At 39.9% G+C, this 16,234-nt stretch overlaps 1 protein-coding gene across 4 annotated transcripts in view; it reads right to left on the bottom strand.

Moving 5' to 3' along the window:
• METAP2 (methionyl aminopeptidase 2) overlaps positions 1-15,471 on the bottom strand; it is a 41,656-nt gene extending 26,185 nt beyond the window's left edge. The window contains exons 1-4 of one of the 4 annotated variants that reach the window (XM_005571898.3): positions 15,296-15,471; positions 13,472-13,579; positions 6,067-6,132; positions 3,373-3,475 (exon numbers count right to left, since the gene is read on the bottom strand). In XM_005571898.3, coding sequence (XP_005571955.1) covers positions 3,373-3,475; positions 6,067-6,132; positions 13,472-13,579; positions 15,296-15,446 — 428 coding nt within the window. In that variant the 5' untranslated portion in view covers positions 15,447-15,471. The remainder of the gene's footprint in view (positions 1-3,372; positions 3,476-6,066; positions 6,133-13,471; positions 13,580-15,295) is intronic. The other 3 variants (XM_005571899.3, XM_074007567.1, XM_074007569.1) reach the window with 3 other exon arrangements.
• Positions 15,472-16,234: the final 763 nt, after the last annotated feature.

Genomic DNA, 16,234 nt, shown 5'->3' with positions numbered 1-16,234 from the left:
ATTTAAGACAATTACTTTGAAAAGTATTGTAACATGTAATTAATATCTTCCCTTATTATTTCAAAAACAGAAGTTATTCTTATTTAACTTCAATAGAAGCTGAGAGTAAGGAAAAGGAAGTTTTTGAGGTTTACAAAAATCTCATTTTTTTATGTATTAAATACCACTTCAAATGTTCCACAATATTCACATTGTTAAAAGTATTAACAGGCCGGGCGTGGTGGCTCAAGCCTGTAATCCCAGCACTTTGGGAGGCCGAGGCGGGTGGATCACGAGGTCAGGAGATCGAGACTATCCTGGCTAACATGGTGAAACCCCGTCTCTACTAAAAATACAAAAAACTAGCCGGGCGTGGTGGCGGGCGCCTGTAGTCTCAGCTACTTGGGAGGCTGAGGCGGGAGAATGGCGTGAACCCGGGAGGCGGAGCTTGCAGTGAGCCGAGATCACGCCACTGCACTCCAGCCTGGGAGACACAGCGAGACTCCGTCTCAAAAAAAAAAAAAAAAAAGGTATTAACAATCTGTTAACAAGTATAAGAAATCAATGGCTTTCCTCCACTCTAGAGAAACAGAAATGGGATTAAAATATTTAATTCACATCACTAACAAAAACCATAAAACACTTAAGAATAAATTTAAAAAGGGCTAGAACCTACCTGGAAAAAAAATTGAATTAAGTGAAAAAAAAGTATCAAAAACATTCCATGACATTGGATAAGACAAGGTGATAAAACTGTCAATTTTCAGAAACTAATACATAAATATAAATGCAATTCTGATGAGAATTCTAACAAGGACATTTGTGTGTGTGTGTGTGTGTGTGTGTGTGTGTGTGTGTGTGTGTAAGACTACATGACTGAGAGTAGCTAGGTATTAAAAAGAATTGTTTGGGATATCAAATTAAAATGGTGTTAGCATAAGAAACAGATCAGTGGAGCAGAGTAAATAATCCAGAAACTGATTCCATTACATACATGGGAATACAGCATGTGACAAAGGCAGTCATTCAATTCAGTAGGAGGGATTATTTAATAAACAATAAACTGACTCTGCACTGGAAAGAAAAATAAAATTAGTGTTCCCAACCTTACACAAAAAATTACAGATTAAAGATGTCATAAAACACAAAATACGTGTTCAAGAAAATCTAAGAGACTACTGGGAACTCGGAAGTATTAAACATGGACATATAATGCATTTAAACATTTAAAACTTCTGGAAGAGCAAAAGATATCATAAACAAAGCCAACGATCAAAAGATGCACGAAATCACTAGTAGTATAAGAACTGGAAATTATTAATATATTCTTTGATTAATCAATCTCACTCCTAAAAAATTATTTCAGAATATAACTACCAGTACATGAGAGAGAGAGAAAAATACACTACATATCCAGCTACCTATTTACCTAAGGAGGTTTACTGCAGAATGGTTTATAGTGGCAATATTATTGCAGACAAAAGCAATGGCCATCAGCTAGAGAATGGTGGAATAAAGTGCGGTACACTCACACCATGGAATATTATGAAGCCATTCAAGATAATAATATAACTATTCTAACTGACTTGGAGGAACTTCCAAGGGTTAGCCCTGAATGAGAAAAGATGAAGGAAAGTGTGCCTATGATTCCATTTTTGTAAAACAAACAATGATCAAACATTCCCTTACATAAACAGACAGATGTATACATATATGAGCATAGAAAAAAATATGGAAGGCTACCTGCTAGGTGGTTAACATGGGTCTGGAAGGAAGGAAAAGAAGAGGGAACAAGCAAAAAAAAAAAAAAAAAATTAAGAGATTGTATTTAAAAATAAATGTGATCATATCATGTGTACTATAAGAATTTATTAATGTAAAATTATCTGTATCTGTGACATTTTAAAAATAGGTGCTTTTAAGATAGGGACAACTGATGATTTCAAATTCAAAGAAAAGAAGCCCATGCCATATAATTCCAGAATTTCACAGACTTATTCCCTAAGAACATTCATAACTGGAAATGAGGGAGCAGGTGGTAATGTAACAACAGTATGTTCTTTCTTCTTTTCTTTTTTACGTTTAAAAAAAAATAATGGTGTCTTTATAGGCCAAGAAAACAAGAGCTACAGTAGAAGCTTTCTTAACCAATGACTGCAACCACTGGATTAAACAATACTCTTAATTCCCTCTGTAAAACATACTGATCAATGTCCACGGTATTATAAATACTGTGGGTGACAGGTTATTACTCTAAATAACAGGAACTAGCTTGCTTTATGTTTACTACGCATCTACTCTTCCAAGTGCTACGCATATGTATCATTCCTCACCATGACCCCGCAGAGTACCCATTTTATGGATGAGGAAATAAAAGCACAGATGTGATAATTACTTGCCCAAGTCACAAAGCTAATAAACATTAGAACTGGGATTCAAATGCAGATAGTTTGGTCCCAGCTTCCATGCTTTCAATATGTCTGCATAATGCCACTTCTGCTAACCATGTGAAATGTATCCTTACAGAACACCTTGAAGAATAAGGTGAATTTGTTCCCAAGACTGTTTAAGTCATCTGTACTTGTTATGGTAATGATGTGATTTAATAATGTTATATTGACTGGGCGCGGTGGCTCACCCCTGTAATCCCAGCACTTAGGGGAGGCCAAGGCAGGCGGATCACCTGAGGTTGGGAGTTCAAGACCAGCCTGACCAACATGGAGGAACTCCGTCTCTACTAAAAATATAACATTAGCCAGGCGAGGCTGGAGCAGGAGAATCGCTTGAACCCAAGAGGCAGACGTTGCAGTGAGCCAAGATCCCAGCACTGCACTCCAGCCTGGGCAACAACAGTGAAACTCCGCCTCAAAAAAATAATAATAATAATATTAAAAAAACTGTTTCCATGAAAACTACCCTGATAAATCTCAATAAGGGTAAGTCATCAAAAAATACTTCTGTCAAATTAAGTGTAGGTAAGAACTATCAAAAGGTTTCAGGGAAAAAAAGTAAAGATATAGTAGACATCAACCCTTGTGTCACTCAGAAACCCCAAATGGAATTGTAGATAACGCATTATGAATACATATGAGGGGGGGAAAGTACTAATCCACATCCAAATTTCAAGAGAGGTGAAAAACAAATTTAAGTTAACCTTCATCTACAAGAATTTTTATTTTGTGATCCTCAGTTTAATACACTTTTTAAATGACCAATAACCTGCTATTGGTCCCAATCATTTTGGGTAAGAGGGCTTCTACTGTATCTTCTTTATGACAAATTTATAAGCATTTATTAAAGTAGTGGAGCAAAGTTCTGAGAAATGTCAAATCTGCTTTATTGCTAAGCTATAACTGTCAAAAATTAAACTGGAAGTGATTTGATGATCCTTACCCATCTTGTGTGGGTGGGTATTCGCATTCTTGTCCTTTGGGAAATACACCATTAGGATACAGGTCACATATTGGAACTGAGGGAGGGTCTGTTTGAACTTTTGCTGTGAGATACAAATAAAGCATTAACTTCTGTAGTTAAAAATAAAATTAAGCACTTATTAGAGTTTTCTCAGTTCCTAATGGTGGTTATATGTTCTGATTTTAAGGAACCTCCTCCTTGCTGTCACAGTTAAAAGCAGAAGATACTTCACGCTGGCCACCTCCTCACTGATTTATTGCTGCTTGGGAAAAAGAAATTTTTAACTCCTCAGAACTCCACTATGTATTTAAACAGTACGTGCCTTGGCAAAACGCACACTTCTAATGTTTTCATCTTCATTCACTATACTAGAGATGGAATAGCATAGAGAGGTTGGCTTTCACAAGTACAAACCAAAGTAATAAGAAGTCCTATAGCAATAAAATGAAAATATAAACCTAATATATATTAATAAAATAAGAAAAACTATTATTTCAAGAGTATATTAGGTATAAAAGGGCATACATAATCAATTCTGGTTTTCTGAAATCTTGATTTTTGTCCAAGTATTTTATCACTCCAACTTTATCTCATCTACAAATCTGATAAAGATGCCTTTTATGTTGTGCATAAATTACATGGTAAGGGACTTAAAAAGATCATTAGAGAAAAAATATACAATTTGTAATCAGAATATCAAAGTTAAAGTCTAGTCTTTACCACTTATTAGCTGTGACTTGAACAAATGGCTAAATAGTACGAATCCTCAGTTTCTTCATCTACAAAATGAACAATCAGATGAAACCCTGGATAACCTTTGAAAATTATAATGTATTACATCCAAGTCATTATATAAAACTATGAATTATCTGTAATAACCTGTACTATAGTTATCATTAACTATCATTTATAATTTTCCCACTCTATAGATGAGGAAAATGAGGGCAGTGAACTGCCCATGATTATACTATTTGGCTTGTTCCAGAAATGATTCAAGAAGTCTACCAGGATATAAAAAATAAACAAATAAGAGACATTCAAAGTAAATTAGTAAAAACCAAAACAAGAACATAAAATAGTACCTGAAATGAGGCCAATATAAAAACCACAAATTTGGCTGTAAGCCCTTTAGTAGCCAACATTAAAAAATATATATATATTATTTGCACAGGCCACAGTGGTTCTGAGATGAAACAGACTGATACTCAGAAAAAAACACAATTATCCTTGATACTAAGCAGAAAAAAAAAAGGAGTACATCATAAAGAAATATAACGAACAGTACATTCAGCAACATCCTCAGAGGAAGCACAACAAAGGTTAATGGCATCATACTTAAACATCTGTCAGAAGAATTCTATCAAGGGCAAATATAAAACAGTCTTCTAACAACACTCCTACCTGCTGGTCTGCCTTCAGAAGGGTGCAATTTTAGAGTATTTGGAGAAATAAGTATCTCTTTTTTTTTTTTTTTTTTTTTAAGAAATAGGTATCTCTTAATTCATTCTCAGGTAATACTATTTCTCATAGCCAAACTTTTAATAATTTTTTTTAATGAAAAGAATCGGACATTACAGCCCCTGGAAGATTCCTGGAATGCAATTATCCTGTGCTCATCAAATACAGACTCATGGGCACTCACAGGCTACAAGAATAGTTGACATCCTCTTCTTAGAGTAGAAGGATCTAGTAATGCTGGATGCCTGAACGCAAAGAAGGCTATCCCACCTCCACCTAGAGACCAGGGGAATCACCATCAAGCCCCCAACATTCTGATTCATAAAATTTTAGCCTGAAAAATTTTAAAGGAAGGCATAACCAGACATTCAGTGGTCTACAACAGCCCAAATGGCATCCAAGATTAAAACTTACATGTTGTCATTCTCAACCCAACCTTTCTTCCTCAACACTATGAAATCTCCCTTTAGTCTCCCTAATGTATTTTCAGGCCCTGATGATGTTTGGTTGTGGCACTTACAGAAACTCAAAACAAGTAGGATATTTTATACAAATCTGATAGTACAATATAAAAATTATTGTTAATAATAAAGTCTCACCATACGCACACATTTTAAATAATGGGACTCCTCATTAAATACTCATCAAGAATCTCATAATTTAAAAACTGGAAGGTAAATTACAAACAACATTTACCCTATCACCACAGTGGCACCACTTTGGCCATTCTTGACAGAATTTTTCTTTAAATTATGCAAGTTTTAAATCACAAAACTTTTAGAAACTCATCCCTAACTTGCAGTAAAATGCAACCAATTCATATTGATATCCCTTAGCTGAGTTAATAGGTAAAGAAAATACAGGATTGTCAAACCAGTTATTTTCTAAATAATTACTAGTTTCACTAAATTCTGCTTCTATTAAGCCTAAGTTTATTTCCCTAACATATCTTAGGACCTTAAGAAACTTCAAACCTACTCTTCAAACCTGTCAGTGAATAACCACTTCTTTTTTTTTTTTGAGACAGAGTCTCACTCTGTTGCTCAGGCTGCAGCGCAGTGGCATGATCTCAGCTTACTGCAACCTCCGCCTCTTGGGTTCCAGCGATTCTCCTGCCTCAGCCTCCCGAGTAGCTGGGATTACAGGTGTGAGCCACCGCGCCCGGCCGAATAACTACTTCTAATATATCAATTAACATTAACTTAAGACACTAACGTCCTCTCTTCTTCTTCTTCTTTTTCTTCTTCTTTCCAGTTGCTCCATCTCCATCGCCATCTCCATCTAAGAAAAGACATTTCAAGTATGTGTTCATTTAAACCTCATAAGCAGAAGGGCAAAGAAAGTACAAGAAGACAAGTATTTGTTCTATTCAATAAATGAATACACATTAGTTTATTTTATCTTGTTTACATTTATTCTTTCACTGAAATAAGACATAGGAAGCAGCTGCCAGGTGTGGTGGCACATGCCTATAGTCCTAGCTGCTAGGGAAGCTGAGGTGGGAGGATCACTTGAGCCCAGGAGTTGGAATCCAGCTCGGGCAACATAGTGAGACTCCATCTCTAAAAAATTTAGAAACAGGAAGCAATAGTTTAGCAAGTGGGAGGTAACGTGATCTAGGACTTACGCGGGTTGAACTATATGAAAATGCCAATACTTGACCATTTTTGACTTACAAAATTGCCATTTCTTTTCTTTTCTTTTTTCTTTTCTTTTTTTTTTTTTTTTTGAGACAGGGTGTAGCTCTGTTGCCCAGGCTGGAGTGCAATGGCACAATCTCAGCTCACTGCAACCTCCGCCTCCCAGGTTTGAGTGATTCTCGTGTCTCAGCCTCCCAAGTATCTGGGATTACAGGTACATGCCACCATGCCTGGCTAGTTTTTTGTATTTTTTTAGTAGAGATGGAGTTTTGCCATGTTGACCAGGCTGGTCTTGAACTCCTGACCTCAAGTGATTCGCCAGCCTTGGCCTCCCAAGTCCTGGGATTATAGGCATGAGTCACCATACCCAGCCTCAAAATCACAATTTCTTATGTTCAATCTTATGAAATTATCAGAAACCTAGCAAGCAGAAGAGAACAGCAGAAATACAAATATTAGATTAGGTACAGGGGTTCACACCTGTAATCCTAGCACTTTGGGAGGCTGAGGTAGGTGGATCACTTGAGCCCAGGAGTTTGAGACCAGTCTGGACAACATGGTGAAACCCTGTCTCTACTAAAGTACAAAAAAAGTATCCAGGTGTGGTGGTATGCACCCATAGTCCCAGCTACTTGAAAAGCTGAGATGTGGGAGGATCACCTGAGCCAGGGAAGTCAAGGCTGCAGTGAGCTGAGATCCAGCCACTGCATGCCAGCCTGGGTGACGGGAGGGAAATCTTGTAACCTAACAACAACAAACCCAAAACACAAATATTGCTGACTTACTCATTATGGATTTTTAGATCCAAAAACCTAACAAAAAGCACCAAAAAAAAAAAAAAAATTATAATATAATTCACATATCATGCACTATAATGTTAACAGTAACCTTCTTCATTCTATTAAGTGTTTGTTGGGTTCTTAAGTGCCAGGCAATAGGGACAGAAAAATAAGATAGTTTCTGTTCTAGAGAAACAATAGTTTTTTCCAGACTAAAATTGGTTATGTATCTTGAAGTATTTGTTTTAGGTTGTGACTAGTGTATGTAGCACTATACTAGTGTATGTAGCACAACCTAAAACAAACACTTCAAGATACATAACCAATATTAAACACACACTAAAAAAATCTTTCCATCTGTGTGACCTTAGGCAAGTTATTTAGTCTCTCTCTACCTTGGTTTCTTCATCTTTAAAATGGAACAAAAAGGTCCTTCGTGGATACTTCCATCCTTTTGAGGCTAATTACCTTATTTAATGTCCAATGTCTGTATTCAGTACAGAAAAACAGCCACCATTTATAGACCTTTGTGCCAGGACGGCAGAAGAGCCAGGATCTGAATATTAATCTGTACATGTTTATAGTTCCAACCATTATACCATGTTGCAATTTGTGCTTTTACATGTCTTTTCTTCATAGTATCCCAGCATATTCTTCATAAGCAGAGATGGTTGTTTTTTTTTGTTTTTCTGTGACAGGGTCTCCCTCTATTGCCCAAGCTGGAGTGCAGTGGCAGGATCACAGCCCACTGCAGCCTCAATCTCCCAGACTCAGGAAATCCTCCCACCTCAGCCTCCTGAATAGCTGAGACTACAGGCACGCACCACTATACCCGGCTCATGTTTTTTAATCTTTTGCAGAGACAAGGTCTCACTAAGTTGCCCAGACTGGTCTCGAATCGCATTTCAGCCTCCCAAAGTGCTGAGATTACAGGCATGAGCCACCAGGCCCAGCCAGCAGAGGCTGTGTATGTTTATTTGTATTACTACTATGCTCAAATCAATTCATATCTGTTGAATGACAACTGGAAATCCATACTACAAAAAAAAAAAAAAAAAAAGTCTCAAGCTTTTAAGCTTTGCCTTGCACTATCTAGAAACATTAACTCTAAATGAACCATGGACCTAAACGTACCAGCTAAAAATTTGTAAAACGTCTTGGAGAGAACGCAGAACATCTTTGTGACCTTAGAGACAGCAATGACTTAACTTTTTAGACAGGACACAAAAAGCACTACCCATAAATTTAAAAAATAGAAAATTAAAACTGTCCTATAAGCAATACCATTAACCAGGTGAACAGCCATCCCATAGAAATATCTGTAAAACATATTATCTGATAAAGAACTTGCATCCAGAATATACAATGAACTATTACAATTCAATAGGATGACAAATAACCCAATAAAACATGGACAAAAGACGTGAACAAACACTTTACCAAAGATAAAGGAAAGAGCAAATAAAAACATGAAAAGATGCTCAGTATCATTAGGGAAGTGCAAATTAAAACCACAATGACAAAGCACTACATACCCGTTAACAAAGACTAAAATTTTAAAACAGACACATACCAAGTCCTTACAAGGATACAAACAACCTGAAACTCTCAACCACTGCTGAGAGGAATGCAAAACAGCACAGCCACTTTGGAAACCAGACAGCTTCTTATGAGTTTAAACACATACTTACCATGACAGGCAACCCAGTCCTAATTACCCAAGAGAAATGAAAACATATCTACACATAGACTCATATGCAAATGTTCATAGTAACTTCATTCACAATAGACCAAAACTGTAAACACCCCAAATATTGTTCAATGTAAAAGGGTAAACATATCAGGAATACCACTCAGCAATAAAAACGAATGTGCTATTGATATATGCACAACTCAATGACTGTCAAAAGTACTATGCTATGTAAAACAAGCCAAACACAAAAAACTACATACCAAATAATTCCATTTATAGGATACTCCAGGAAAGTCCAAAACTAGGATCAGAAAACGTATCAGTGATTGCCAAGGGCTAGGTATAGTGCAAGAAAACCAACTACAAGAGACACAACTTTTTTCTGGAGATGGAAATGTTACATGGAAATGGTCTGTATTTTAGGTTGTGGTAGTAGTTACACAACTGCATACTTTGTCAAAACTCGCCAAACTATACACTTAAAAAGGGTGACAAAGTGCTGTTATCACAGCACTTTGGGAGGCTGAGGCGGGTGGATCACTTGAGGCCAGGAGCTCGAGACCTGCCTGGCCAACATGGTGAAACCCTGTCTCTACTAAAAATACAAAAATTAGCCGGGACTGGTGGCGAGCACCTGTAATCCCAGCTACTTGGGAGGCTGAGGCAAGAGAATTGCTGGAACCCAGAAGGCAGAGGTTGCAGTGAGCTGAGATTGTGCTACTGCACTGCAGCCTGGACAACAGAGTGAGACTCTATCTCAAAAATTAAAAAAAAAAAAGTGACTATTATTTTAGGGAAATTATATGTTAATGAGCCGGACTCAAAATGTATTGAATGAATTACCTCCAGCACATTGTCAGATGCCCACAGGGTCAACTTTTTATACCAATACCCCAGTTTCCAACTCAGCACATCTAAAATTAAACTTAGTACCCTCTGCCTGCAAATCTCTCCCCAAATGTCTAACTGGCTCTTTCCCAACTTCACTATTTCAGCCAACAGCACCAACATTCTGCCATCCAAGCTCAAACTCCCAGAGTCCACTAATGCCTTACTCCTGCTCCCAGAATGCAAGTCTCCAAGTCTTTTGAATTCTGCTTCCACAGTACGGTTCAATGGATCCATCCTCTCCATGCCTATTTATGACTACCAGTTTACATCTTCATTACCATATGCCTGGGCTATTTCTAAGAGGCCTCCAAAATGATCTCCTCCTTGCCTTTCCTACACACTTCCTTCTCCTAAACAACCCTGTATATCAATAAAGCCTAAATTATTATTTCATAACATTCTTTTTTGTTAAGAGACAGGGTCTCACCATGTTACCCAGGTTGGAGTGCCGTGGCCAGTCACAGGTGTTTTCGTAGCACATTGAAGCCCCCATACTCAAAGATCCTCCCATCCCAGCCTCCCAAGTAGCTGGGATTATAGGCACCAGCCACTGTGCTTGGCTCATAACATTTCTTAAAAATCCTCCAAGGTGGCTGGGCGCGGTGGCTCTCGCCTGTAATCCCAGCACTTTGGGAGGCCGAGGTGGGCGGATCACGAGGTCAGGAGACCAAGACCATCCATCCTGGCTAACATGGTGAAACCCCATCTCTACTAAAAATACAAAAAATTAGCCGGGTGTGGTGGCAGGCGCCTGTAGTCCCAGCTACTCGGGAGGCTGAGGCAGGAGAATGGGGTGAACCCGGGAGGTGGAGCTTGCAGTGAGTCGAGATCACGCCACTGCACTCCAGCCTGGGCAACAGAGCAACACTCCGTCTCAAAAAACAAAACAAAACAAAAAACCTCCAACGCTCCCTCAGTCAATCACCTCATATGGCAAGCTTGTATTATCACAATGCTTCAAATGCTTTCTTAACATTACCCCAACCCAAAATAGTTTTTTATTTGGTTTTACTCCAGTTTTATTCCTTCCAATGAGCCTTCCTTCAGCATTCAGCCCACAATTATACCACCAAATTTCAATAAATTTTATTACAGGTACCCAAATACCCTCTCACCTCTAGGTTTTGTCTGTCTACCATATCCTTAGTTTTCTTTTTTTCTTATTTTTTGAGACATAGTTTCACTCTTGTTGCCCAGGCTGAAGTGCAATGGCGCAATCTCCACTGGCAGCAACCTCCACCTCCCAGGTTCAAGCGATTCTCCTGCCTCAGCCTCCCGACTAGCTGGGATTACAGGCACCCACCACCACACCTGACTAATTTTTGTATTTTTAGTAGAGACAGGGTTTCACCATGTTGGTAAGGCTGGTCTTGAATTACTGACCTCAGGTGATCCACCCACCTTGGCCTCCCAAAGTGCTGGGATTACAGGCAAGAGCTAATGCACTTGGTCTCGTTTTCCATTACAAGAAAGACTTTGAAACACTACCTTCCAATTCCCTCAAAGACCTAACAACAGGTAAGTAGTATAGACTGACTCTGATTACTGAAATAACTACAAATACTCCTAAAATCCTCTTTAACACATTGAAGATTTCCAACCTGACAGGCAACTTTGTAGAGATGTAACAGAACAAGATACACTTCAAGATTAGCACTGTGATTTTTTTTTGGGGGGGGCGGGGTGGGGGTTGGTTAGAAATGGGGTATCCCTATGTTGCCCAGGCTTGTCTGGATTACAGGCATAAACCATCACACCCAGCTAGTATTTTTAAACTAGCCTTATAGGCCCAGGAAGCATTATGATATTGTATACATAGTGGGTCTATAGCAACCTATTATATTGCCTTGAATTTACAAAACATTTTCTTGTGAAGAGCTCAAAATAAGTTCATAATCTAAAGCATAAGCCAATGTAGAATGGAGGTTTAAGGAAGAGGAAAAGCTAATAATTCCCTTGAATCTTGGCACTTTTTTCCACCAAATGTTCACTATAAGCTTCTTGAAGGCAGAGAACATATCACTCTAAAGGAAAACAACTACTCTACATTACCCTAACATAATAATTAAAGTACAACCCCAACTAACGGTTAAAGACCTAACCCCAGGCTGGTGGTGCTTGAGGTGGAGCAGATGTTCTCAGCAGTAGGCAACTACAAATAAAAAGAATGGAAAAGCCCCATTTTTCCTCTGCCAAAAGAGGGTGGAAAAAGTAAGTTTTCTTACCTGTCTCTTCCTCCACTGTTTTACTGATAACATCAGTTAGCAGCAGCTGCTGTCTTAAAAAAAAATTTATTGTACCCAAACACCCACAAGGAGTTAGGGTCAAGGAATTTACAATAAAACTTAGTGCACTCCTATATGATCCTTTGCAAATGAAAACAGGTAATTTTGGTATAGAGAGTAAAAGGAACAGGCTGGACACAGTGGCTTAGGCCTGTAATCCCACCACTTTGGGAGGCCGAGGTGGGCAGATTACTTGAGATCAGGAGTTCGAGACCAACCTGGTTAACATGGTAAAACCCCATTTCTGCTAAAGATACAAAAAAATTAGCTGGGCATGGTGGCAGACATCTGTAATCCCAGCTACTTGGGAGGCTGAGGCAGGTTGAGCCTGGGAGGTTGCAGTGATCTGAGATCACACCACTGCGCTCCAGCCTGTGTGACAGAGCGAGACTAAGTCTCAAAAAGAAAAAAAAAAAAAGAGACAGAGAGAGAGTAAAAGGAACAAACGTGCAGTCAGGCACTAGGTTTGAAATTCTGGCTCTATTCTACGCATAGTAGCTGTGTCACTCTGGGTAAATCATGTAACTACCCCTTCCCTATCTGTAAAATGAGATGGCTGGGTAAAGCCATGAGAGGCTGGGTAAAGTCAAAATAAATAGGAAAAGATAGTTCATTACTAAAAAACAAAATGAATATATAAGCACAAGTAGGTTACTTTGCTTGATTTTGTGAGGTTAAAATGTGAATGTATGTGAATATAACCTAGGAAAGTATTTAGTACATAGTAAATCTTCAATAACTATTAGTTAAATAATCCCTCAATCTTACTAATACTCACTACTTTGCCTTCTACCAAGTATATTTTTAAAACTTGAGATCTGTCCTATCCGAACAGCTAATTAACACACTGAACTTTTTCAAGACTTATTAATAAACACCTTTTCCTTTTTAATCTGTGACATTAACTGAGGCTCTAACAAGTGATATAGAGAAAAGACTATATGGGTAAATTTTGATGAAGGAATATCACATTTTCTAGCTTTTCTTTTCTTTTTTTTTTTTGAGACAGTCTCACTCTGTTGGCCAGGCTGGAGTGCAGTGGTGCAATCTCAGCTCACTGCAACCTCCATCTCCCGGGCTCAAGCAATTCTCCTCCCTCAGCTTCCCAAGTAGCTGGGATTACAGGTGTGTGTCACCACGCCTGGCTAAATTTTTTTTTGTATTTTTAGAAGAGACGGGATTTTCACCATGTTGGCCAGGCTGGTCTTGAACTACTGACCTCAGGTAATCCGCCCACCTCGACCTCCCAAAGTGCTGGGATTACAGGTGTCAACCACCACGTCCAGCTACATTTTCTAGCTTTTCTAACCAAAGATCAAATTAACCATTTACCGTCATCATCTTCATCTCTTTCTTTATCTTCCAATGCTTGTCTTTCCAACTGTCTTGCTACTTCATCCACTGAGGCTCCTGATTCTTTATCAGGTTCCTGTTCCCCTGCTGATCAAAATAAAATAGCAGAAATCGAATCTAATACAGACACTTTCCCACCAGAATATGCTCTAATGATCTTGGAAAACTTACAAATCCTTTCCTCAGGAAACAAAAACAGAAACATTATTGTGAACATAACAGAATTCGTTTAATGACAAAAATCTTCCATACGTACACAGTACTATCCGTTCATTAATTTACTCAACAAAATATCCATTACACACACTAGCAGCTAAAAGATAAACAAAAGTGTGAACTGGTCTCTATCCTCAAGTAGTTTAACTTGTAATAGTGGTCAGCTATTAGACTCAACAAATACTTAAATACCAAATAGGTAATAGCAGCCTGGTTTCATGAAGAAGAATATCACGATGGGCTGGGTGAAGTCAAAATAAATAGGCAAAGATAGTCCATTACTAAAAAAGTAAAATGCTCAAATATCTAAGCACAAGACCAGGCCCCTGCTCTGGAAGTGATTATAACCTACCTATAGGAGCAATATGTTACATGTATTAACAGTAATAGTATCAGGTAGCACGAAATGAAGTGACATTCTGGCTATTGGAGAGAATTCATATTAAGAAATACAACTGTTAAAAATACATTAGGATCAGTCAGCTGAACACCCTACGAGACAAAAAGCAGTGTTTGAATTTCACTCGAAATCCAGGAACAGCCACCAGAGTAATAAATTTTGCTCTGGAAGAGTTCCAGCAATGCTACAACTCTCTCCTTCCATTCCCATCTAATCAAAATTTCAGAAAGATGAAGATTAGCTCTCTTTGACCTCTCTCAATTCCATCTTAATCGCCTCCGACTTCTCCATTTTTCTGTTTCTCTGGGGATTTTAATTAGAAACAAGTAAAAATAATTTTTCTCAAGGTGAAGGAACTTGTGCAGCAAAAACAGACTTCTGAAAACATTTAAGTTCCTAGCTCATATTATCCAACTGTAAACTCTCAGCAGTTCTCCTTGCCTTACCAGTGGATTTAGAGGTTAAGACCTGAGAAGTTCCATTCTGAGCCACAGAATATCCTATCTGCACTGCCTGCAAGTGGCATCTAAATTCAGGTCTCAAGGCCCTAAAGGTTGGCGATGCTATGGGATTAGGTAGGTGAAAATTCGTATCACCACCACAAATTCTGCAATTAATGACACGAGTGCGCGGGCATACACAGATGTACACACACCCCAAAAGTGCAGGCTGCAACAACAACCTCAACGTGAACCGGGATAGTGGGGGGAGGTGTGCTCTCCATTTTATTTGCCCACCCCACCCCCACCCCCAAAGAAAATATGTCCTAGCTTGCTCCAGCAAACCAGCAAAGACGCGGCAATACGGGTCAGAATTGGATTTTTGAGGCGGCGGCCAAATCGCGCAAAAGATGGTAGGGCTGTGCTCTGTGCACAATCTCAAGACCGTGCCACGATATGCGTGGGAGCTGAGTTCTCGTAATACAGGGGCTCAGGCCCAGCGACCCCAGAGGTACCACACGCCAACCTCAGGCACTTTTTTCTCCCCCACCAGCCCTCTAGTCCCACAGGAGGAGACGACGCCTCTTCTCAGACTGGGAATCTACAGCCCGGCTTTGCCACTCTGTCAGGCCTAGGAATCAGTCTAGTCCGGGGCTCCGGAGCCCCGTCCCGGCCCCCTCAACGGGCCTGAGCCAAACCGTTCAGCCATTCCCGGAGGGGACTGGGAAAACATAAAACTCTCTTTACCTGCAGAAGCCCCTTTGCTCTTCTTCTTCTTTCGTCTTTTTTTCTTGGCTGCTTCCTCAGCCGTAGAGGCAGCTCCTTCTTCCCTGTCGTCTGGATCCAGGTCGCCATTCAGGTGGCTCCCGGAGGCCGCTGCCTCTTCCACACCCGCCATGTTGCCCGAGAGAGCGCGAGGGAATGAGACAGAGCGGCGAGGGCCCGCTCGTTCTCCACCGCCTACACCAACCACGCCGGAAGCCGCTCTCGATGGTAAGGTCGCAGGGAATGCTGGGACGGCGGACGACTCAGCTGAGGGTGTCGAGCTAGCTTCGGGCCGGGCGTGCTGGAGTCTCGGCTTGGAGCCCCTCCTGGCGGGAGTTGACTGGGGCCAGACCCGACTGCTTCGTCCGGTGCCTCGGGCATTCCCGGTGCAAATCCGCTTGCGCAGGGTGAAGTTTAAAGGGGAGCTTGAGCTCTAGAGTCAGCTGGAGATGCCTGTGGAGGGGGGCAACCCGCAGGAGCAAGCGGCGTCTCTGCTGGAACGGAAATATTTTATATTTGCGTTTTTATAAATCACACAGGCAGTGGGGAAACGGGCTAAGAAATGTGTTCACTTGTACACTTTCCTGTTGTCTTGACTCCACATATCTCTTAAATCTAAGATTTAATCAAATCTGCGTTGACATTCCCAATCACAGCTCTCCGGGAGGCTCTGTAGGCACTGGAGAGAATTTTGGAAGCTGGAGTTTCGTGTTAGTTTCTTGTACTACTCAACCCCGGACGGTTCAAGATGGATGGGATCCCGTCACACTCCGCTCACTTTCCAATTCAGGACAAGAATGACAGGTTCTGACACACGGGGACACGGTATCTCTCATTAATGCAAAAGATCACACTCCATTTTCTCTGTTTCCGGTCACCTTTCTTTTGGATTTAGGACGTTTCACCAGAAACTAATTGAAT

Source organism: Macaca fascicularis, chromosome 11 (genome assembly GCF_037993035.2).
Source record: "Macaca fascicularis isolate 582-1 chromosome 11, T2T-MFA8v1.1".
Lineage (NCBI taxonomy): Eukaryota > Metazoa > Chordata > Mammalia > Primates > Cercopithecidae > Macaca > Macaca fascicularis.
The sequence above is the reverse complement of the archived record's forward strand: the minus strand, read 5'-3'. Positions and strand labels throughout refer to the sequence as shown.